General features: G+C 43.6%; 1 protein-coding gene and 1 long non-coding RNA gene across 2 annotated transcripts in view; both read left to right on the top strand.

Moving 5' to 3' along the window:
* Positions 1 to 627: 627 nt before the first annotated feature.
* Positions 628 to 7,263, top strand: LOC129821406 (uncharacterized). The gene is made up of 6 exons (XR_008754307.1): positions 628 to 1,588; positions 4,277 to 4,402; positions 4,497 to 4,580; positions 5,119 to 5,267; positions 5,408 to 5,477; positions 6,796 to 7,263. It is a non-coding gene; the product is annotated as an uncharacterized LOC129821406 (long non-coding RNA).
* A 7,397-nt stretch (positions 7,264 to 14,660) lies between these two features.
* The window catches only part of spegb (striated muscle enriched protein kinase b), a 114,746-nt gene continuing 104,179 nt past the window's right edge, over positions 14,661 to 25,227 (top strand). Inside the window, exon 1 of the mRNA XM_055879046.1 lies at positions 14,661 to 15,892. Coding sequence (XP_055735021.1) covers positions 15,466 to 15,892 — 427 coding nt within the window. The 5' untranslated portion in view covers positions 14,661 to 15,465. The remainder of the gene's footprint in view (positions 15,893 to 25,227) is intronic.

Raw genomic sequence — 25,227 nt, 5'->3', positions numbered from 1 at the left:
GATTTGGTTTGGCATGGAATGTTCTTTTTGCCTGGTCACATGAAACTGATGTGTTCTGCATTGAAATCCACAAGCGAAGGGATAAGGTGAGAGGAGGAGAGTGAGTACATGTGAGAAGGAATACAATGTGGCTGCTATGAAAGTGAACTGTGTTCACATGTGATCAGGGGTGTATCTTAAAGGGAAGTCAACAGGACGAAACAGGGATGAACTTACCTTAATTGCACCCTAGATCAGCTAGATGCAGGTAAGAGCATGCAAGAAGGTATTGAATGTGTCACTGTCTGTCCATGAGTCACTGTCTGTCACCTAAAAATATTATCTTGACCTGTGTACACCTACATTGTAAACTTTCATTCATAGGCTAGGTTGTAGCAACCTTATGATTGGTATAGGGCAAATTTGAGGATCATGTAGTAGCCTAAAACTATCAATGTTACATTGAGCTGGGTGAATAGAATATGAATACGGCCCTAAACAGTTTCCCATGCATTGTCAATAGCAAACCAACCCGGATGTACTATAATTCTGGCCACATGTTGGCTCAGTGGCGTCTCTCCATGCAGGACGTGGGAGGGGCGCACACTGCATCCCGGCCACTGAGCTGGCAAGCTAAAGCTAGTTAGTTAGTCACAAATGTTCCTTCAGCCTGTTAATTATTTCAGTCCGATTTGATTTATCTGAAGAAGTCAGCATGGCTTAACATTGTTGCTGGATAGATACTTCCATAGCTAACATGCTGGCGCTGCTAGCTAGCTAATGCTAAACTAACCTCATATCTGGATGCCTCATTCTAGTTCCTGAGAGAGCAGCTTACTGGCAAGTCAACTTTGCTTTAAAACTTTGCAATCGTCTGTTAAGTCGTTTAACATGCAATCATACAAGCTAGATAGATAGATATTTTGTTTAAAAGCCTGCTGTCATTCCCACACCTGAAGCCCCCTGTCCCCAGCAGGAAAGACCACGAAAAAGGGTTGGCTAAGGTACAACTTCCTATTGAGGAAATGGAAGACAACTCAATGTCATATTTAGATTTAGTTACTGACATGAATAGAAGCATGTACAAGCAATCTATCAAATGTATTTTATGAAGCCCTTTTTACATCAGTAGTTCATATAGATACCCTGCCTAAAACCCCCAAAGAGCAAACAATGCAGACGTAGAAGCACAGTGGCTAGGAAAAACTCCCTAGAAAGGCAGGAACCTAGGAAGAAACCTAGAGGAGCCAGGCTCTGGCCAGTCCTCTTTTGGCTGTGCTGGTGGAGAGTACAGCCATTTAGCCAGATTATTCTAAGAGTATTCATAGATGACAAGCAGTGTCAAATAATAGAGGGTTACAGAGGGTGCAATAGTTCAGCACCTCAGGAGCAAATGCCAGTTGGCTCTTCATAGTTGAGCATTTAGCAGTTGAGACTAGAGGTCAACCGATTAATCGGAATGACCAATTAATTAGGGCCGATTTCAAGTTTTCATAACAATCGGTAATCGGCATTTTTGGATACCGATCACGGCCGATTACATTGCACTCCACGAGGAGACTGCGTGGCAGGCTGCCTACCTGTTTTTCAAGTGCAGCAAGGAGCCAAGGTAAGGTGCTAGCTAGCTTTAAACATATCTTATAAAAACAATCATTCTTAACATAATCACTAGTTAATTAACTACACATGGTTGATGATATTACTAGTTTATCTAGCTTGTCCTGCGTTGCATATAATCAATGCGGTGCCTGTTAATTTATTGTTGAATCATAGCCTACTTCGCCAAAAAGCACTGTCGTTGCACCAATGTGTACCTAACCATAAACATCAACGCCTTTCTTAAAATCAATACACAAGTATATATTTTTAAACCTGCATATTTAGTTAATATTGCCTGCTAACATGAATTTCTTTTAACTAGTGAAATTGTGTCACTTCTCTTGCGTTCTGTGCAACAGAGTCAGACTATATGCAGCAGTTTGGGCCGTGAACTGTGTGAAGACCAACTTCGCCAAACGGGCGATGACTAAACAAAAGCGCATTTGCGAAAATGCACAATCGTTGCACGAATGTACCTAACCATAAACATCAATGCCTTTCTTAAAATCCATCCACAGAGGTACATTTTTTTAAACCTGCATATTTAGTTAAAATAAATCCAGATTAGCAGGCAATATTAAACTAGGAAAATTGTGTCACTTCTCTTGCGTTAAATGCACGCAGAGTCAGGGTATATGCAACAGTTTGGGCCGCCTGGTTCGTTGCGAACTAATTTGCCAGAATCTTACGTAGTTATGACATAACATTGAAGGTTGTGCAATGTAACAAGAATATTTACTTATGGATGCCACCCGTTAGATAAAATACGGAAGGGTTCCGTATTTCACTGAAAGAATAAACGTTTTGTTTTCGAAATGATAGTTTCCGGATTTGACCATATTAATGACATAAGGCTCGTATTTCTGTGTGTTATTATGTTATAATTAAGTCTATAATTTGATATTTGATAGAGCAGTCCGACTGAGCAGTGGTAGGCAGCAGCAGGCTCATAAGCATTTATTCAAACAGCACTTTCGTGCGTTTGCCAGCAGCTCTTCCATGTGCTTCAAGCATTGAGCTGTTTATGACTTCAAGCCTAGCAACTCCCGAGATTAGTCTGGTGTAACCGATGTGAAATGGCTAGCTAGTTAGCGGGGTGCGCGTTAATAGCGTTTCAATCGGTGATGTAACTCGCTCTGAGACCTTGAAGTAGTTGTTCCCCTTGCTCTGCAAGGGCCGCGGCTTTTGTGGAGCGATGGGTAACAATGCTTCGAGGGTGGCTGTTGTCGATGTTCCTGGTTCGAGCCCAGGTGGGGGCGTGGAGAGGGACGGAAGCTATACTGTTACACTGGTAAAACTAAAGTGCCTATAAGAACATCCAATAGTCAAAGGTTAATGAAATACAAATGGTATAGAGAGAAATAGTCCTATAATAACTACAACCTAAAACTTCCTACCTGGGAATATTGAAGACTCATGTTAAAAGAAACCACCAGCTTTCATATGTTCTCATGTTCTGAGCAAGGAACTTAAACGTTAGCTTTTTTACATGGCACATATTGCACTTTTACTTTCTTCTCCAACACCTTGTTTTTGCATTATTTAAACCAAATTGAACGTGTTTCATTATTTATTTGAGGCTAAATTGATTTTATTGATGTATTATATTAAGTTAAAATAAAAGTGTTCATTCAGAATTGTTTTAATTGTCATTATTACAAATAAATAAATAAATCGGCCGATTAATCGGTATCAGCTTTTTTTGGTCCTCCAATAACCGGTATCGGTATAGGCCTTGAAAAATCATAATCGGGCGACCTCTAGTTGAGACAGTAGGTCCGGTAGAGAGAGACAGGATCAAACAGCGGGTCTGGGACAAGTTAGTACCTCCGGTGAGCCTTGAGCAGGTCAGGGTTCCATAGCTGCAGACAGAAACAGCAGAGACTGGATCAGCAGCACGACTAGGTGGATTGGAGACAGGGACAGCCAGGAGTCATCAGGCCAGGTAGTCCTGAGGCATGGTCCTAGAGCTCATGTCCTGCATCTTTTATTTAACTTGTGTAGACTAAGCCCTAGAGGTTTGCAACTTCACACGATTTTGCCTACTTGTCAATCCAGATCTGAATATTTTATATCCTTTTTACTGTACACAAGCTAATCACTGAATGGCTTACTACAAGGTTGTGGTCAGCTCGACACTTCTAAGTCATCATAACACAGAACACACACACACATCAGATTGCAAGGGCAAGTAGAACGAGCAGTTGGGAAAAGGAAGTCTGCTGCGTGGGTTGCCAGATACACACACACACATACAATACAACAAATGAATTAAGTTTGTATTTATTTTGGATCCCCATTAGCTGCTGCCAAGACTGCAGTTACTCTTCTTCGGGTTCATCAAAATTGAGGCAGTAATACAATTTTAAAAGCATTACAATACATTCACAACATATTAGGGATGTTCACTCAGGCCACTACTCTACTACCACATATCTGCATCACAAAATCCTTGTGTGCTTGCGTGTGTTATCTTATGTACGCATGTGTATCTTCACAGTCCTTGCTGTTCCATATTGTGTATTTCTATCTGTTTTTTTTTATCAAATTCTACTGCTTGCGTGAGTTACTGATGTGGAATAGAGTTCCACGTAGTCATGGCTCTATGTACTACTGTGCGCCTCCCATAGTCTGTTCTGTTTAGGTTAGTGTGTAGTCAAGGCTTTGTCATTAAAATTATATTGTGCCCATTTTTCAGATCTACCAACCTGCTCGGTGGGTGACAGGTAACCGTCTTTCCACCAAGCTGTTCCAAGCTGTTCTACCAAGCTGTTCCAGGAGCTTCCAGAGGCTTGTAGACCTGAAGCAGTGTGATGTGGTCCAGGTAATTATCAAACACACGTATACTCACTCACTCAATCACTCACTCTGTTTTGTTGTATAATTATTTCATATTAAGAAAATTGATTCTCTCTTAGATCTGACGCCCCTATTAGCTCAACCACAGGCTTCACAGCCGCAGTTGTCTGCATCTGCTACACTGGGCACGACAGGTGATACAGGTAATTATCACATGCATGTATACACACATGCACACTCTCCCTCACTTGGGGATCTATTCAATCACGTCCACTTTAGCCGACATCCACATAGCGGTTGTTTTGGCGGTGTCTGAGTTGGAACTGTGTTAGAGCTGTCATTCATAAGCGTCTCCTGGCATTATACCTAAAGCTGACATTGCCATTGGCTGCACGGAGTCGCATTAACAGAAATCTCATGCAGCCCTGTTTACAAGTTAGAACACTGCAATTTGAGATGTAATCTACACCTCAATTAGGCTGATAGAAATCCTCATTATTTAGTTTAATGATTTTCAATTTGAGCAGCATTATTTCTAAATACAAGATGGCGCCGACAAAGATGGTTGCCTCGATGGTTGCCTCGGTCCTTAGGAAACTATGCAATTATTTGTTTTTTTATGTATTATTTTATGTATTATTTCTTACATTGTTAGCCCAGGAAATCTCAAGTGTTATTACATACAGCCGGGAAGAACTATTGCATATAAAAGCTTTGACAACTTAACAACATTACGACCAGGAATACGTCTTTCCCGAAGTGGATCCTTTGTTCGGACCAGCTGGCTGGTTGGTGTGTTTACGGACTACTTCAATCAATCCCTATCCCAGTCTGTTGTCCCCACATGCTTCAAGATGGCCACCATTGTTCCTGTTCCCAAGAAATTTAAGGTAACTGAACTAAATTACTACCGCCCCGTTGCACTCACTTCTGTCATCATGAAGTGCTTTGAGAGACTTGTCAAGGAGCATATCACCTCCACCCTACCTGATACCCTAGACCCACTCCAATTTGCTTACCGCCCCAATAGGTCCACTGACGATGCAATCGCCATCACACTGCACACTGCCCTATCCCATCTGGACAAGAGGAATACCTATGTAAGTATACTGTTCATTGACTACAGCTCAGCATTTAATACCATAGTACCCTCCAAACTCGTCATTTAGCTCGAGACCATGGGTGTCAACCCCGCCCTGTGCAACTGGGTCCTGGTCTTTCTGACGGGCCGCCCCCAGGTGGTGAAGGTAGGAAACAACATCTCCACCGCGCTGATCCTGGGGCCCCACAAGGGTGCGTTCTTATCCCTCTCCTGTACTCCCTGTTCACCCATGATTGCGTGGCCGTGCACGCTTCCTACGCAATCATCTAGTTTGCAGACGACAATACAGTGGTAGGCTTGATTACCAACAACTACGAGACGGCCTACAGGGAGGAGGTGAGGCCCCTCAGAGTGTGGTGTCAGGAAAACAACCTCTCACTCAACGTCAACAAAACAAAGGAGATGATCGTGGACTTCAGGAAACAGCAGAGGGAGCACCCCCCCATCCACATCGATGGGACAGCAGTGGAGAAGGTGGAACGTTTTAATTTCCTTTGCGTACACATCACGGACAAACTGAAAGGGTCCACCCACACAGACAGTGTGGTGAAGAAGATGCAACAGCGCACAATCGAGAGCATCCTGTTAGGCTGTATCACCGCCTGGTACGGCAACTGCACCGCCCTCAACCGCAAGGCTCTCCAGAGGGCGGTGCGGTCTGCACAACGCATCACCGGGGGCAAACTACCTGCCCTACAGGAGACCTACAGCACCCGATGTCACAGGAAGGCCAAAAAGATCATCAAGGACATCAATCACCCGAGCCACTGCCTGTTCACCCCGCTATCATCCAGAAGGCGAGGTCAGTACAGGTGCATCAAAGAGACTGAAAAACAGCTTCTATCTCAAGGCCATCGGACTGTTAAACAGCCATCACCAACATAGAGAGGCTGCTGTCAACATACAGACTCAAATCTCTGACCACTTTAAAAAATGGACTTAATAAAGGTATCACTAGTCACCTTAAATATCGCCACTTTAATAACGTTTACATATCCTACATTACTCATCTCATATGTATATACTGTTCTATGCCATCTACTGCATCTTGCCGATGCCTATCATTAGTCACTTTAAATAACGCCACTTTAATAGTGTTTACATATCCTACGTTGCTCATCTCATATGTATATACTGCTCTATACCATCTACAGCATCTTGCCTATGTCGCACGGCCATCGCTAATCCATACATCTATATGTACATATTCTTATTCATCCATTACATTTGTGTGCATATGCTCACTCACACCAACAGATGTACACACAGACATGTTGTGGAGCTGAAAACTTAGTCACTTTGCATTTCTCTTTCAGATCTGCCATGCACTCCACCACTGCCTGACAGCCTCACCCAGAAGTGCGTACTCTGGGCCTATCAAGACTGACAAAGCAGAGATGGGTGGCTGACGAGGAAAAATAAAACAACATGCGCTCACACACATTATCCACAATGTAAATAACTTGTAATTACTTGTTTATTTAATGTTTGCTCCATTTTATTTTACGATTGGAGATATCTATTCCTTCATATCCATTGTCAATATCTACATAATTACTCTAAATATCTATCAAATCCAAGTGTGATTGATAATATTGTAAAAGACAATGGCTTAATGTGTACAGTTCGAGGTAATTCTGTGTACTTTTTTCTGAGTTGAAATTACAAGTCTCCCTCACACACATATTAGACCCAATGTAAATCAATTGTAATAACTTGATTATTTTATGTATGCTCCATTTTATTTGAGGAAAATGTCTGCAATAAAGTACATTCACAGTTGATTACAGCAATGTCTTTGCTTTAATGGATATATCTCTGAATACAATGTGTGACCAGAAGGAAGTTGGCAGACCTGCAACCCTTGGACTGTGTGTAGGTTTTTTCATCGAGCTGAAAAATAGAGGGATGGGGAGAGGGAGGGATGGGAGGAAGAGTGCAGTTTAAAGGTTTATCATTAATAACTGACACAATTCTAGAATAAATGCATATTATAATAATAATACATAGTGACCAATAGTTACTGTATTGTGATTGTTTAGTGTTTTATTAGTGCCACAAGGAGGGATCGAACCGTGTCTTAAAAGCAGAAGATAAGGTCACCAAAATGTCCATTACAGCTATTCACGACTGGCCCCCGCGGAAGAGCAGAGTACTGTGAGCCATAAGGTTCACAGTTCAAATCCCCGGTGAGGATATGTTGAATGATAATTACTGTATAAATGAACGTGCACATGTAATGTGTCAAACATCCACATTGAAAATACTGTATGAGTATCTCTTTATTTTTTACATTCATTTAGCTAGGCAAGTCAGTTCAGAACACATTTGTATTTAAAACGACTGCCTACCCCGGTAAAACCCTCCCCTAACCCGGACGACGCTGGGCAAATTGTGCGCCGCCCTATGGGACTCCTGATCACGGCCGGTTGTGATACAGCCCGGAATCAAACCAGGGTCTGATCTCTAACCTTACCAACAGACAAAGAGCTATGAATGGATCAGTGGTTTATCAACCAGGGCCTGGCTTGGCAACAGTAACAAGACACAATGTATAATGATTTGTTTTTTGGGGGGAGGCACATAAATGTTCTTGCAACATTCCCATGAAATATGTCTAGAACATACAGTACCGGTCAAAAGTTTTAGAACACCTACTCATTCAAGGGTTTTTCTCTATTTTTTACTATTTTCTACATTGGAGAAAAATAGTGAAGACATCCAAATGATGAAATAACACATGGAATCATGTAGCAACCAAAAAAGTGTAAAACAAATCAAAATAGACTTAATATTTCAGATTCTTCAAATAGCCACCCTTTGCCTTGATGACAGCTTCTTGAAAACATTCCTTACACATCACGGGAACATTCCTATGAAAACGTTAGTTCATTTCCTAAACGAGATTCTTCAGGGAATGTTCTTTAGAGTTGTGGCAACGTTTGTTGTTTCGCTGAGTGTAGCTTTTCAGAGCTGTCTTTTTCAGCTGGTTTACAAGGTGCTATGGCACCGATACCTATGACTGGTGGGTTTGATAAGCGTCATGGTAGCGTTTTTTCCCTGAGTCCATTTTTGATGCGTAGGGTCCAGCACTGGGTGCCAGCCGGTTACCAGTACTCGTCTTGCTGCCTAAACCGAGTGAGTCTCGTTGTGACAGAGGTACCCCAAAGTGGCATTGCCAATTGGATTGCCGGAGCCCCCGAATCCAGAGTAGACCGGGCTTCAGGCAAACCTCAGTACATAAACACAGTTGTGAGTACCCAAAGTTCCACAATGTTCAAGGGTGTCAGAAGGTTTGCGTCTCCCACATGTGGGTTCAATGAAAAGTATCCCTTCTCCAGATTCAGACACATGGTGGTCGAGAGTGGTGGAAAGGGAAAAATAACCAATCTCTCCCAGTCCACAAGGTGGCGTCCCACCCCTTCAGATGGCACTTAACGGGATGCTGCTGTCTGCTCCAACCAATGGCGTGCATGCGCGGTGTTGCTCTGCATCATGCAAACAGTTATGTCTGGGTACAGGCTCCAATTCTTTGCTCTTTCCCCGCGCTTTTGTGGCGTCGTCACTTTGACTGTTCCCGAGGCCTCAGTGCCTGTTTTGAGGGAGGGAATATCCTCCCGTCTCCAGACGCCAGCAATCCGAGTAGTTTCTATGTCAGATCTAGGACGGCAGGTACAGCCAGTATTTCCTGGTTCCGAAAAGTGGTCTGGACTTTCTCCCACTTCTAGACTTGTGTCTTCAGCAAGCACCTCAGAGTCTATTAATTCAGAATGCTCATGAGCCACCACCAGCTATTACAATTGACTGGCTGGAGGCAAAACGTTTTACACACATATTGCACATGCTGGTGTCCCGAACCAGAAAAAATGTTGTCTTCCGTTTCGGGGTCTCAAGTGAGACTCACTCGCAAATCACGTTTTTCTATCCCTACACGGGGTGTCCAGGTTCTAGCTCTGATTAGATCAATTTTGGCTGTGTCACGCAGTGCGTTTCCACCAGTGCCTACACCTACTGGGGATGATAGCTTCTGTGATAGAAGCCGCTCCCCTGGGGCTATTGTTGTTGCGGCCTTTTCAGTGCTAGGTGCTAGTTGCTCACCTAGATGCATCTCCCAGCCTAACCGGTTGCTTCAGGTGTCCCAGTCGGGGCTACGGGCCAGGGTGGTGGACCCACTGTTATTGTCAGGGGACTCCAATGGGTTCAGTTTTACTCTGCAGGGTGATCACGACAGAGGCATCCCCCAGAGGGTAGGGGGGGGGGGGGGGGGGTATGGACAGCGGTGTGGAGCCTGGAGTTCCTGACGGTCAATCTGTAACTCAGGTGCTTCCTCCCGCCTTTGTTTGGCTGGCTTGTGCTGGGCAATATTTACGGCGGTGGTGGCATACATCAACAGAAGGTGAGGGACTCAGTCTCTCTCCCTTCTAAACTTGGTGATACCCATTGCTGTGGAGCAGTGCGCACATACTCTCGCTTTGGGTGACGCATGTACGTGGTTGCCTCAACTCGGGTGCAGATCTTCTATCCAGTGGTGGCCACACCCCTAGGTGGTCTCCCAGATGGGAAATGTTCGGCATGGCCAACGTAGACCTTTACGAGTCTCGAGGAAGCACGCTTTATCCTCTGTTTCTCTCGATGAGGGACCGGAGTGCTCTGTTGGGAACGGATGCACTGATTGATATGGATTTGACGTTTGAAAAACATACAGTGCATTTGGAAAGTATTCAGACCCCTTGACTCTTTCCACTTTATTTACATTACAGCCTTATTCTAAAATATTATTTGCACATTTATAAAAAATAAAAAGAAACATATATATATTTATATATATATATATATAGTTGAAGTCGGAAGTTTACATACACCTCATCCAAATACAATTAAACTCGATTTTTCACAATTCCTGACATTTAATCCGAGTAAAGATTCCCTGTCTTAGGTCAGTTAGGATCACCACTTTATTTTAAGAATGTGAAATGTCAGAATAATAGTAGAGAGAATGATTTATTTCAGCTTTTATTTCTTTCATCACATTCCCAGTGGGTCAGCATTTTACATACACTCAATTAGTATTTGGTAGCATTGCCTTTAAATTGTTTAACTTGGGTCAAACGTTTCAGGTAGCCCCCCACAAGCTTCCCACAATAAGTTGGGGGAATTTTGGCCCAATCCCCCTGACAGAGCTGGTGTAACTGAGTCAGGTTTGTAGACCTCCTTGCTCGCACACGCTTTTTCAGTTCTGCACACACATTTTTTATGGGATGGAGGTCAGGGCTTTGTGATGGCCACTCCAATACCTTGAATTTGTTGTCCTTAAGCTATTTTGCCACAACTTTGGAAGTATGCTTGGGGTCATTGTCCATTTGGAAGACCCATTTGTGACCAAGCTTTAACTTCCTGACTGATGTCTTGAGATGTTCCTTCAATATATCCACATAATTTTCCTACTTCATGATGACATCTATTTTGTGAAGTGCACCAGTCCCTCCTGCAGCAAAGCACCCCCACAACATGATGCTTTCATCCCCGTGCTTCATGGTTGGGATGGTGTTGCTCGGCTTGCAAGCCTCCCCCTTTTTCCTCCAAACATAATGATGGTCATTATGGCCAAACAGTTCTATTTTTGTTTCATCAGACCAGTGGACATTTCTCCAAAAAGTATGATCTTTGTCCTCATGTGCAGTTGCAAACCGTAGTCTGGCTTTTTTATGGCGGTTTTGGAGCAGTGGCTTTTTCCTTCCTGAGCGGCCTTTCAGGTTGTGTCGATATAGGACTCAATTTACTATGGATATAGATACTTTTGTACCTGTTTCCTCCAGCATCTTCACCAGGTCCTTTGCTGTTGTTCTGGGATTTATTTGCACTTTTCGCACCAAAGTAAGTTCATCTCTAGGAGACAGAAGGTGTCTCCTTCCTGAGCGGTATGACGGCTGCGTGGTCCCATGGTGTTTATACTTGCATACTATTGTTTGTACAGATGAACGTGGTACCTTCAGGCGTTTGGAAATTGCTCCCATGGATGAACCAGACTTGTGGAGGTCTACCATTTCTTTCTGAGGTCTTGGCTTTCAGAAGCTTCTAAAGCCATGACATCATTTTCTGGAATCTTCCAAGCTGTTTAAAGGCACAATCAACTTGGTGTATCTAAACTTCTGACCCACTGGAATTGTGATACAGTGAATTATAAGTTAAATAATCTGTCTGTAAACAATTGTTGGAAAATTACTTGTGTCATGCACAAAGTAGATTTCCTAACCGACTTGCCAAAACTATAGTTTGTTAACAAGACATTTGTGGAGTGGTTGAAAAATGAGTTTTAATGATGCCAACCTAAGTGTATGTAAACTTCTGACTTCAACTGTATATACCTTATTTACATAACTATTCAGACCCTTTGCTATGAGACTCGAAATTGAGCTCAGGTCCATCCTGTTTACATTAATCACCTTTGAGATGTTTTCTAGAACTGGATTGGAGTCCACCTGTGGTATATTCAATTGATTGGACAAGATTTGGAAATGCACACACCTGTCTATATAAGGTCCCACAGTTGACAGTGCATGTAAGAGCAAAAACCAAGCCATGCGGTCGGCGAAATTGTCCATAGAGCTCCAAGACAGGATTGTGTTGAGGCACCGATCTGGGGAAGAGTACCAAAAAACCTCTGCAACATTGAAGGTCCCCAAGAAACACAGTGGCCTCCATCATTCTTTAATGGAAGAAGTTTGGAACCACCAAGACTCATCTTAGAGTTAGCTGCTCGGCCATACTTAGCAATTGGGGGAGAAGGGCCTTGGTCAGCGAGGTGAGCAAGAACACAATGGTCACTCGGACAGAGCTCCAGAGTTCCTCTGTAGAGATGGGAGAACCTTCCAGAAGGAAAGCCATCTCTGCAGCACCCCACCAATCAGGCCTTTATGGTAGAATGGCCAGATGGAAGCCACTCGTCAGTAAAAGGCATATGACACTCCGCTTTAAGTTTTCCAAAAGGCACCTAAAGGACTGTCAGACCTTGAGAATCAAGATTCTCTGGTCTGATGAAACCAAGATTGAACTCTTTGCCCTGAATGCCAAGTGTCACGTCTGGAGGAAACCTGGCACCATCCTTACGGTGAAGCATGGTGGTGGCAGCATCATGCTGTGGGGATGTTTTTCAGTGGCAGGGACTGGGAGACTAGTCAGGATCGAGGGAAAGATGAACGGAGCAAAGTACTTGATGAAAACCTGCTCCAGAGCACTCAAGACCTCAGACTTGGGTGAAGGTTCACCTTCCAACAGGACAACAACCCTAAACACACACCCAAGACAATGCAGTAGTGGCTTCGGTACAAGTCTCTAAATGTCCTTGAGTGGCCCAGCCAGAGCCCGGACTTGAACCCAATCAAACATCTCTGGAGAGACCTGAAAATAGCTGTGCAGTGACGCTCCCCTTACAACCTGACAGAGCTTGTGAGGATCTGCAGGGAAGAATGGAAGAAACTCTCCAAATACAGGTGTGCCAAGCTTGAAGCGTCATACCCAAGAAGACCCGAGGCTGTAAACACTGACATAGGTGCTTCAACAAAGTACTGAGTAAAGGGTCTGAATACTTATGTAAATGTGATATATGTATCTTTTTTTATATACATTTGCCCAAAAAAAACTGTTTTTCCTTTGTCATTATGGGGTATTGTGTGTACAATGATGAGGGATTTATTTATTTTTTTTTCAAATAAGGCTGTTACGTAACAAAATGTGGAAAAAGTCAACGGGTCTGAATACTTTCAAAATTGCCTGTACATGGCGGCTATTTCAGAATGTCATGTGAATTGATGGTGCAACTCCAGTGGCTCATCCGCCAGTGGTGCAGTTCTTCAAACTGGCTCAGACCGGTCTCTAAACCTATTGCAGCCACTCGGGATTTAGCTGTGGTTTTGGGTGCTCTGTGTGTGAACCCTTTGAACCACAGGAGGATGTGGATCTGAGTTTCCTCTCCTACAATAACTTCCTGCTCATGGCTTTGACCTCAGATATGCGTGTTGGGGACCTCCAAGTTTTACACCCTTCTTGTACTCAGTTCGCCCTGTGTAATGTTGCGTCCAAATGCGACCTTCACCCCAAAAGTCATGGCTATGTCCTACAGGTCTTAAGCTTTTTAGATATTTCCCTTATCAACTCCTCCTTTTGCTTATGAAGAAAAACAGAGGTTACATGCCCTGTGCCCGTTCCAAGCTTTACGCATGTACATTGAGTGGACCAGGCATATCCAGTTCTGTAACTAGCTTTTTGTCTGTTATACTTATGAAGCTCGCGGCAGGGTGCTCTCTAGGCAGCGTCTCTCCCACATTGTGGAGACTATCTCCCTGGCATATAGCAGCAAGCGACAAGGGTTACCTAGCGGTGTACGTGCCCACTCCACTGGGGGTCTGGCAGAGTCTTGGGCGGTATTTAAACTTTAGGGGAAATGTGTGTTGTGGCTGGTTGGGCATCAGTGTGCTTACACCTGGGACACGGGAAGGTCACTAGACACCATGCAGTGTGCGCAATTCCCAGACTACCGCTTCTTGTGGGGTCGAGGTCTTGGAGGTCTGTGTGGACCGTTTCATTTCGTATTCGCTGGGCTCAGCTTTGGGCTTGATTTCATTTCCCCCATAGTAGTGTTGTACCAAGAGTACTAACTGAAAGGGAAGTAACATTATGACTATAAATACTGTTCCCTGAAGGAGGGAAAAGAGGTACAACACCAGTTTGGCACCGCACCGTCCGTTCCTGGGCTCGGCGAAGAGCAGTATTTAATTTAAGGAATAAATCCGAGCTTCACGTTTATCACCTGTGGAAGGCCGGGCTTCCAGCAAGGTGCTGATTTCATTGGCCTCGTCAGGCTTGATTTTCGTTTTTCAATCGAGGTTGTGGGGGTGCGACTACACCATAGTTGTGTTGTACCTCGTTGCCCTTCTTTAGTGAATGGTAGTAATCGTCATAATGTTACGTTTTGGCCCTCCTGAATACAGTTTGTGAAGTTACTTGTGAGCTTCTGCATTTGACCTACAAATCAAATCAAAACCTCCCTGCTCACTGTGGCACCATCCCACATGCACAGGAGACCACACAATTGGTTAAACATGTAAAGGGGGCAGGAGCTAAGGGGGACAGGGCAGACATATCAGCATGCAGCTGTCATTCTGATGCCTTCTGGTTGTGTGGCTGTCTCTTCCGCTAAGGACTTGCCTGGCAGAGGTTGCGAGAGATCATGAGTGAGAAAGCTTAGCTCTTTTGGGACAAGAGGGGGGGACAGACAGTGTGCATTTGGTGCGACTGAGACTGGTGCATACTGAATTGGAAACAAAGTGGGTTTGTCAGCCAATCTTAAGGGTCAAACTGGGAAGTAAGGGAATAGTCCTTTACAGGTTTACAAGAGTTCCGTGCAAGTTTTCTTTGACTCGCGCTGAACGAGTTCAAGACAAGGACCGGCTCAAGAGGGTTGAGAAGCAAGAGAAACCAGCCAGGGGAAAGGAAGGTGAAAGGCAGAGGCCATCAACTTCTAGAAGGCAAGACTGGGAGCTGTTAATGCAACATGATCCTGTGGGTCTTGCCCTAAAAATACCGCCAGGCAGGAGAACGTGCACAGACTGTATGTGCCTAATTTTCCCAATTGGACTTCAAAAGCCGTCACAAAAAAAAAAATTTGGCTTGGGCACTTTGAAGGTAATCTAATCCAATGTAATGACGTTTATTTGCTTTAGAACTTTGATAGCAGAAGTTACAGAGATATTCTTAGCAATACATGAGCCCATTCAAACCACTTTAAAAGTTAGTGTTACGTTTGAAAGGCTAAACAATAGTTATAATAATCAAAATGATCAAGTCTAGATGGGAAACTTACTTTTAATCTTCTCTTGAATCTCTCTACGTCAACTATCATAAAGACATTTAGAAAAAGGGTCCAGTTAACATTGGGACCCATTTTGAATACGCAGCTAATGCTATTATAAGAAAGCATCACTGTGACAATGAAAAAGGCAGAGGTGCAGATGACCCTGAAAAAGGGAGCAGATGAGGGGGTACGCAACGTCCCTAGCCCCATCTTCATGCCAAAGCGGGCCAAAGCCAATCCTAACCCCGGACAGACGGTCCCCGACTCGGGGGCCTCCGCGTTTCCCACCCAGACCCCTCCTGTGTTTGTACGCAAAATGAGGAACGCCGCTGTAGGTACCGGCTGCGACATCCGCCTGAAAGTGGCGGTGGCCGGAGACCCGCAGCCCTCGCTCTACTGGTACCACAACGACGACCTGCTGAATATGGATAATCAGGAATACGGGGGCCTCTGGATCAGGGACTGCAAGCCCAGTGACGCCGGCCTTTACACCTGCATCGCCAACAACCATCTCGGGGAGGTGCGGAGTAGCGCCGTGCTCGCCGTCCTGGACCTGGGGGAAGGTAATGTAGACGGATCACTTATCCTATTGTTTTGTGTTCAAAGTCCTTGACCTCTTATCGATGTGTTTCTCTACTCAGTTCTGGCACAATCAAGGACGTTTTGGGGCCATGTTGCCCCCAACTAATACTCCCATGTGTTTCAAGCCATTCATACGTATGAGTATTGATCCACGAATATGTGAGCGAATTAGTTTATTTCGAAAAACTTAAGCCGTTTACACCATCTCCACATTGTCGTGACATGATAGTTTACCGATTGAATATCTCAATGCTCAAAGCTTGTGAAAAGTTGAAGGGTTCACATGAATAGCATAATGAATCATTGAATTGAACCAGTCATAATGCGTGATTTGATTTTGTAGCTATGTTCGTGCAGAGCTAAAGAGGGATTAATAGTGAAGACCAACAAAGACACAGTGGCAATGTGATAATGGACAACTTGTCCAACAGGCTGTACATTTGTAATGGTGGGATCATAGGGAAGAGTTGGGTAACACTTGACATACATCCTGCAAGTATAATGTATTTTATGACTATATGCCCCCCTTATAATGTTGTATTATCATTTCTGATGATCCTGACTAACCAGCCATTTTGAGTCAGTTGAAATGTTGATACATAGAGACATAACATATTATAAAGCTTTGTGTAAGTCATATATGCTTACAAGTCATAAAGAAGTATACCGTCATACTTCAAGTTAAGTGTTACCAACCGTTGTATCAGGGTTAGAGTGCTTTATCCTCCTGGGTTACCTTGTTTTGTCCTGATGACTGAATCCTGAGGCCTGTTTTGTGGCTGCAGGAGTGAGGATATCCAAAATCACTGCATAGAAGTATGGCAGCCTATAGAGATGACATGTTGCTTTAGGGTTGTGTTTGGTAAACTGCATCAGGTTAATAAAGTAATAGTCGAATAAGTCTTGCACTTGCAGTATCTCAAATAGAATTATGTCATATAATGTATTATAGCATGGCTCTGTCCTGGATCAGCAGGTCGTTCGAGATTGACAAAATTGGATGTGCTGAGGACGTCGGGAAATGCCTTAAAAACTGTGAATGAGTTCCTAAACCTTATGTTTTTTTTGTTTTTTTTTTATTAAAATTTGTATCCCCTTTTCTCCCCAATTTTCGTGGTATCCAATCGCTAGTAATTACTATCTTGTCTCATCACTACAACTCCCGTACGGGCTCGGGAGAGACGAAGGTCGAAAGCCATGCGTCCTCCGAGGCACAACCCAACCAAGCCGCACTGCTTCTTTAACACAGCGCGCCTCCAACCCGGAAGCCAGCCGCACCAATGTGTCGGAGGAAACACCGTGCACCTGGCCCCCTTGGTTAGCGCGCACTGCGCCCAGCCCGCCACAGGAGTCGCTGGAGCGCGATGAGACAAGGAAATCCCTACCGGCCAAACCCTCCCTAACCCGGACAACGCTAGCCCAATTGTGCGTCGCCCCACAGACCTCCCGGTCGCGGCCGGCTGCGACAGAGCCTGGCGGCGAACCCAGAGAGTGTGGCGCAGTGGTGGCGCAGTGGTCTAGGGCACTGCATCGCAGTGCTAACTGCGCCACCCGGGAGGCCCCTAAACCTTATGTTTTAACCCTATCCCAAATCTTAACCTTTACCTTAACTATTCAGAATGAGTGCCTAAATTTAACCCTTAACTTAGAAATTTGAAGCTTGGAGATATGGAACGATACAACTACTTCTCAGACAGAGTTCAGTGTGTCAAATCGGAGGGACTGTTGTCTGGACCTCTGGCAGTCTCTATGGGGGTGCCACAGGGTTGAATTCTCGGGCCAACTCTTTTCTCTGTATACATCAATGATGTCGCTCTTGCTGCTGGTAATTCTCTGATCCACCTCTACGCAGACGACACCATTCTGTATACTTCTGGCCCTTCTTTGGACACAATCTACCTACCTCATCCCCATACTGCACACCAGTATTTCTACTTGCACATCACCATCTGCTCATCTATCCCTCCAGTGTTAATTTGCTAAATTGTAATTACTTCATTACTATGGCCTATTTATTGTCTTACCTCCTCACGCCATTTGCACACACTGTATATAGACTTTCTTTTTTTTCTATTGTGTTATTGACTGTCCGCTTGTTTATTCCATGTGTAACCCTGTGTTGTTGTTTGTGTCGCACTGCTTTGCTTTATCTTGGCCAGGTCGCAGTTGTAAATGAGACCTTGTTCTCAACTGGCCTACCTGGTTAAATAAAGGTGAAATGAAATAATCAAATAAAAAACAGAGCAGCAGGAGCAATAAAAACACTTTGAAATTTGATGTTTGGAGCAAGTTCGAAATTTGACGTTTAAAGAAAATGGATGAATGTCTAATTCTGTAGTGAGACTGTGAGAGCTTATTTCCTGGATAGCTTTCCACATTTTCCAGCATAAAGTTTATCATGCTAGCATGCTAATTTTACATTTTCAGGCTACCTGGATGTATGTTTAATCTACGATATTAAAAACATGAAAATATACAGTGGCAGTGTGATTGAATCTAGCTCTCAGTCTTACATAGAGCCTTACATACGGATATGCATGTGTGTACAATCATTTCTAGGGTATGTGCTCATTATTAAATCAGTGACACCCGTTAGTTGTATGAAAAACAGCTATATGACTGATAGACCAATGATTCATGTATCCAGGAATCAGCATGCAATCATCACACTACTGAGCCAAGCTGAGCTGAGCCAAACCAAGCTGTATTGGGCTGACCTAGTTACGCATCCACCATAGTTGCTGGAACCGTGTTGAAAAGCAAAGTTTGAACATATCAGAGCAAACACAGTTTTGTTCAGGTCTGGACGATAGTATGAAAAGAGTAATAGATGCTGATTGGAAATACCTAAATATGCCTTTGTCTTTTGGCCATGTTTGTCTTGTAGGATGGGTTGACTGGTCTTGATCATCAGATGCAATACCAGGTATTCAGTGGTATACAGATCTGGCGTTTTTACCCTGGCTTAAGCCTGCTCCCAATCAGAGGAGTTACTGTTTCAAACATGCCTAAGATCTCCTGTTCGCACTGCAGCTTCTTTCATTGCCTGGATAGGGTTCGATTTTTTTAAGGCAGTAACTTTTACAGTTCAAGTTTTTTGTGTGGAACAAGCATTCAATAAAATTGGATTATAACTGCAGCTTATACTCTTGTGATATTATTCTGCAACAGTGTGGACTTAAGAGTGTCTTGTTTTCGTACAGATATTACAGTATGTGATTCAAATGTCACCTGTATGGCATACTTTTTTAGGACACCCTCAGCTTCTACAGCCTCCTCTGTCTTTACTGCTACAAAGTGCTTTTGGGTCAAATGGGTGTAAACAAATGATTTCTTGCTCTTTGACTCTTGAAACTCTGTGTTTCAGTCCTCAGCCCTGACTGTGCCTAGTCTACAGCTGTCCTATCAGTCATTGGTGGTGCCTTAGCCCTCTGCCTCTCTCTCTCCCTCTCTCTCACCATCCCCTTCCCCCTCATCGACGACCAATCTCTGCACCGCATGTTATTTATACCCATGGAATGTGCCAGGCCTCAGATTTGTGTAATGTTAATAGGCCACAGTGTCTCCAATTACACAGGAAGACATCACAGCTAATAATAGACCTACCCCCTGGAAGAGGTTTTCAGGGTTCTCTGTTATCAGAACTAAAATCTGAATGACCAGGGAGACAAATTTGATTTCAAACCCACACATCCTCTGAAAACATGTTGATACTATATTCTGAAGATGCCCACTCAGTACAGTAGATATCTGTGGTGTCACAAGCCGGCTCATAGCCTGTGACAAAAATGAGGGGACACGAACAACAGGTATAGGCCAATTTAAAAGTGTTCTTTATTATTAAACAAACTATGAACTTAAACTAAGAAAAAGGAATGAGGTGTGGATGTATCATAATGTAAGGTGTATGTAAAGTGCATGGGTGCATGAATATGTGTGTGTGAACATGACTGAGTGAAAACTATGCAAAACTAAAAAGGAACAAACAAATCATGAGCATACCTGGAGGAGCAGAGAGAGAGAGAGAGCAAGACCGGGAGAAGTGATTAGTAAGCAGTTTTATACCCTGAGCCCAGGTGGCTCCAATCACTTAACGACCCTCCTCTGCCTGCAGGAGGAACCGCCCCCTGCACTGCAGAGGAGGAGCCGTGACAGTGGTCAGCCTATAGGCCCCGGGAGTTTGATTTTAGCTAAACTGGCTAAATGAGGATCTTATTGATGGGGCTTAGGATGGTTACCTGGCCAGCACCACACAAATACAAGGCCTTTTAACACTTGGCTCAGACAGAGGTTGGCTTCGCCTCGTGCCTACCCAGCTAGCAATGAGGAAGCGGCCCAGAAGCAGCCCTCTTCCGTGGGGCCGGAACTGACTGAATTGGCCCGGATTCGGATGTCGGACTCGCCGGGGAATCAAAATGAATGACTGCCCAGAATCGTCCCAAGTACATCAGGCCGCTTCCGTTGACCAGAATTAGGATGGTTACCTGGCCAGCACCACACAAATACAAGACGTTTTAACACTTGGCTCAGACAGAGGTTGGCTTCGCCTCGTGCCTACCCAGCTAGCAATGAGGAATCGGCCCATGCTAACCCCTGTTCAATCTCTCTTCCATATCGTCTGAGATCCCTAAAGATTGAAAAGCTGCCACGGTCATCCCCCTCTTCATAGGGGGAGACACTCTAGACCCAAACTGTTACAGACCTATATCTATCCTACCCTGTCTTTCCCATCGTACCTTCTTCGCTATGCAATCTGGTTTCTGAGCTCGTCATGGATGCACCTCAGCCACGCTCAAGGTCCTAAATGATATCATAACTGCCATCGATAAAAGACAATACTGTGCAGCAGTCTTCATCGACCTGGCCCAGGCTTTCGACTCTGTCAATCACCACATTTTTATCGGCAGACTCAACAGCCTTGTTTCTCAAATGACTGCCTCGCTTGGTTCACCAACTACTTCTCAGACAGAGTTCAGTGTGTCAAATCGGAGGGCCTGTTGTCCGGACCTCTGGCAGTGTCTATGGGGGTGCCACAGGGTTGAATTCTCGGGCTGACTCTTTTCTCTGTATACATCAATGATGTCGCTCTTGCTGCTGGTGATTCTCTAATCCACCTCTACGCCAATGACACCATTCTGTATACATCTGGCCCTTCTTTGGACACTGTGTTAACAAACCTCCAAACGAGCTTCTATGCCATGCAACACTCCTTCCGTGGCCTCCAACTGCTCTTAAATGCAAGTAAAACTAAATGCATGCTCTTCAACAGATCGCTGCCCGCACCCTCCCGCCCGGCTAGCATCACTACTCTGGACGGTTCTGACTTATAATATGTGGACAACTACAAATACCTAGGTATCTGGTAAGACTGTAAACTCTCCTTCCAGAATCACAGTAAGCATCTCCAATCCAAAACTAAATCTAGAATCGGCTTCCTATTTCGCAACAAAGCATCCTTTGTCAAACATAGCCTTGTAAAACTGACTATCCTACCGATCCTTGATTTCGGCGATGTCATTTACAAAATAGCCTCCAACACTCTACTCAGCAAATTGGATGTAGTCTATCACAGTGCCATCCATATACTACCCACCACTGCTACTAGTATGCTCTCGTTGGCTTGCCCTCACTTCATATTCGTCGCCAATCCCACTGGCTCCAGGTCATCTATAAGTCTTTGCTTGGTAAAGCCCCACCTTATCTCAGCTCACTGGTCACCATAGCAGCACCCACCCGTAGCACGCGCTCCAGTACGTATAATTCACTGGTCACCCCCAAAGCCAACTCCTTCTTTGGCCGCCTCCTTCCAGTTTTCTGCTGCCAATGACTGGAACGAATTGCAAAAATCACTGAAGCTGGAGTCTTATATCTCCCTCACTAACTTTAAGCATCAGCTGTCAGAGCAGCTTACCGATCATTGCACCTGTACATAGCCCATCTGTAAATAGCCCACCCAACTACCTCATTCCCATATTGTTATTTATTTTTTGCTCGTTTGCACACCATTATCTCTACTTGCACATTCATCTTCTGCACATTTATCACTCCAATGTTAAATTGCTAAATTGTATTTATTTTGCCACTATGGCCTATTTATTGCCTTACCTCCCTAATCTTACTACATTTGCACATACTGTATATAGACTTTTCTATTGTGCTATTGTAATACTGTGTTGTTGTTTGTGTCGCACTGCTTTGCTTTATCTTGGCCAGGTAGCAGTTGTAAATGAGAACTTGTTCTCAACTGGCCTACCTGGTTAAATAAAGGTGAAATATATATATATATATATATATATATATATATATATATATATATATATATATATATATATATATATATATATATATATAAATATATATTTTTTTATTCACCCGACTTTGCTGGCATCTTCCCAGAATCCCCCCAGAAGCGACCAGATTGAAATTTAAATAAATGTATACAAAATTACACGATTTATTAATTTGAAATATTACTATTAGACATACAAATTATATCCATCCACAAAAAAATATTTTGTCTCAGAGGAAACATCACACACCTGGTGACCGTGTCAGCGTGCATGTGCCTAGCCCGCCACAGGAGTCGCTACAGCGCGATGGGACAAGGACATCCCGGACAACCAAACCTTCCCCTAACTCGGACGACGCTGGGCCAATTGTGCGTCGCCTCATGGGTCTCCCGGTCGCGGCCGGCACGGGTCTCGAACCAGAATCTGATGGAAACGCAGTTTCCACTGTCTTAGACCGCTGCGCCACTCGGGAAGTTCCATCTGCAATGTTTTTAATGCTTATCAATTGCCTTGCCCAAAGTGGCAAAATACTAAAGTACTACACAGGAATCTTAAAAACTTTCATTTAAATGTTAATTGTATTTTTTGCTGACAGAAACAATGAGGAAAATATTGAAAAATAAATAAATAATGAAATGCTAATTATATAAAGCAGCTCGTGTAGTCATCTGCCAGAGTGTAGCCCCAATTGGCCCGAGCCCCAAGTAATACATTTGGGCCAGAAAACTCTCACCGGAATTGGCCCGAGCGCAAGTAATATATTTGGGCCAGATAACTTTCACCGGAATCGGCCCGAGCTCAATCCCTGCATCCTAGCCATAAGTAATACTGCCGAAGTTGGCCCAGACTAGGGCCACATGACGTCGGCCGAGTCTGACTCTCAGCTGAGTGTCCCAACTCTCAGACGGAATAGGCCCAGATCCACTGTGCTAGCTGGGTAGTGATGGTAGGCTTTCTGAATGGGTGGCAATGACAATTTAGTCTAAATAATTAGTAGGAAAACTCTTTGCCACCGTTATGATGTCGTCAGATCCACTTTAGATATGACAATGATGTGGCTTTGTGACCCAGAGGAGGCAGAGGTTGGCTTTTAGCTATGATAGCTCTACACGGTCTCGGATATAGTCTAGCTCTACACGGATTTAGATAATAGGCTCGCTATCTCTTCACATTCATGGATATCCAAGCAGTGAGAGGAGCAGTAGACACGACACATACCAGCTTTTGAACTGTGCGGCTGTAGTGGAAAGCCAGCTAGCGAGCTGAACCGGGTGCTACTAAATTCATTTCTAGCTAGCTATTATAGCTAATCTGGTGCTCTTCATTAAATCCTAGCTACCTAGCTCCTGTAACATTATACTATATCTAAACTAAATCTGACAGCACCATAATGACGCAGGGTATCCTTACCTTCCTTTGAAATGTCCAGCCACTATAGTGCACTTACACAATCATTGTTAAATCACAGTAAAGCTGTGAAACCGATGACTAGGTGCTCTAATCACCTTTTTAATTTGAACTGGCCTCATTGCTCTTTGTATAATTAAACATTTGAAGAAGTGGATAGATTGTCTCTCTCTCTCTCAACCACAAAAAAACAGACATACACTATGGGTAATATGCATTTGGAAATTGTGATGGTGTGAGTGCACCATTCCCTAATTTAGATCATTGGACATTAAAGTGATAAGAATGAAAGGAAGCCATCTTAGACTATTTGGACAGAATCACTCAAAGGATCACTCTGTGTGTGTAAGTCTGTTGAGACATGTGCCTCAGATGATATCCCAGATCATCAGTATTATTTCTGCTGTGAAAAAAGCACGACAGCCTTTTCTGTTCACCTTTTTCATCTTGGCTCTTGATTCTCGTTTTCTAATCCCTTATGCCTCTGTAATGTATCAAAGCGATTGACTCACACTGCCTGTTTGTTTTTCAGCGTGCGGCAAAAGTTCAGATGACTGTAAGAAGTAGATACATGTTTGAAAAACAAACCTGCATCTGAACTGCAATTCCCATGTTCCTATTGAGATAGCTCCTGACTACACGGGGTGACCATGGCATGGCATGGCAGTCTGTCTGTCTGAGCTGACCACAAATTGCATGGCGGGTTAAATAAAGCCTCCACGTCAGTGCAACACTTCTGCACATCGGGCATCTCCTGATCCCATCCATTTCAGGGCTACTGCAATTGCCAGGGATCTCCTCTCACAATTCACAGAGACTGTTCTCTCTCCTACAGTATGTCTCAACTTGCCAAAAGTGTGACAAAGCTTTTTTATCAGTACAGCAACTCCTATTTGGAGCTTCAGATTAATTTAGTATTTCAATTTATAAATGTATCTCTTTCATCACAAATATGCCTACTTACATGCCTTCTATCAGTCTCTTTACATAAGTACCACATTGAAAATTGCATAAAGGACCATTTTGGAAATAAGTTATCCACCGAGCAAAAATGTGCCCCAAAAAATACAAGTTGAATCAAATCAAAATACCTGGAAAGTATAAAGATAAAGGTCCCATAGAGATAGTTCAAATTGCAAACAGGTTCTTTCACAATGTTCGGAAAAAGCTGTTGCTTTGAAGGCCAAAATCAATAGATCACTTTTTAAACTCTGTGTGTAATGGCCTGACCATTGTTAAATCTAACGACAGCGCTCCTGTTACTACTGAACGAAAAAGTGCTCGTGCTTCAAACAACAAGTTGAAAACAGTCCACATCATCCAGATAGTCACATTCAGTGAGTAAAGCCAGGAATTAACTAAAAAAACGACAAAAAAACAGACAGTGGGACAGATTTACCAAGTATTTGCACCTGTTAGTTACAAGTAAAAAGAAACCGAGCTGAACTATATAAACTTGACTTTTTACCTGAAAGCCGTATTCCTTCTCTTTACCCTCATTTGACCTGTTTGTTCCATCGTTTATGTTTCATGGAAAAAGCAAATGCACATTTAGCACCAGGGCAAATGCTTAGTCAATCTGATCCAGCGACTTTAGTTCATATCATTGTTTGTTATTT

Source organism: Salvelinus fontinalis, chromosome 23, assembly GCF_029448725.1.
Source record: "Salvelinus fontinalis isolate EN_2023a chromosome 23, ASM2944872v1, whole genome shotgun sequence".
Lineage (NCBI taxonomy): Eukaryota > Metazoa > Chordata > Actinopteri > Salmoniformes > Salmonidae > Salvelinus > Salvelinus fontinalis.
The sequence above is the reverse complement of the archived record's forward strand: the minus strand, read 5'-3'. Positions and strand labels throughout refer to the sequence as shown.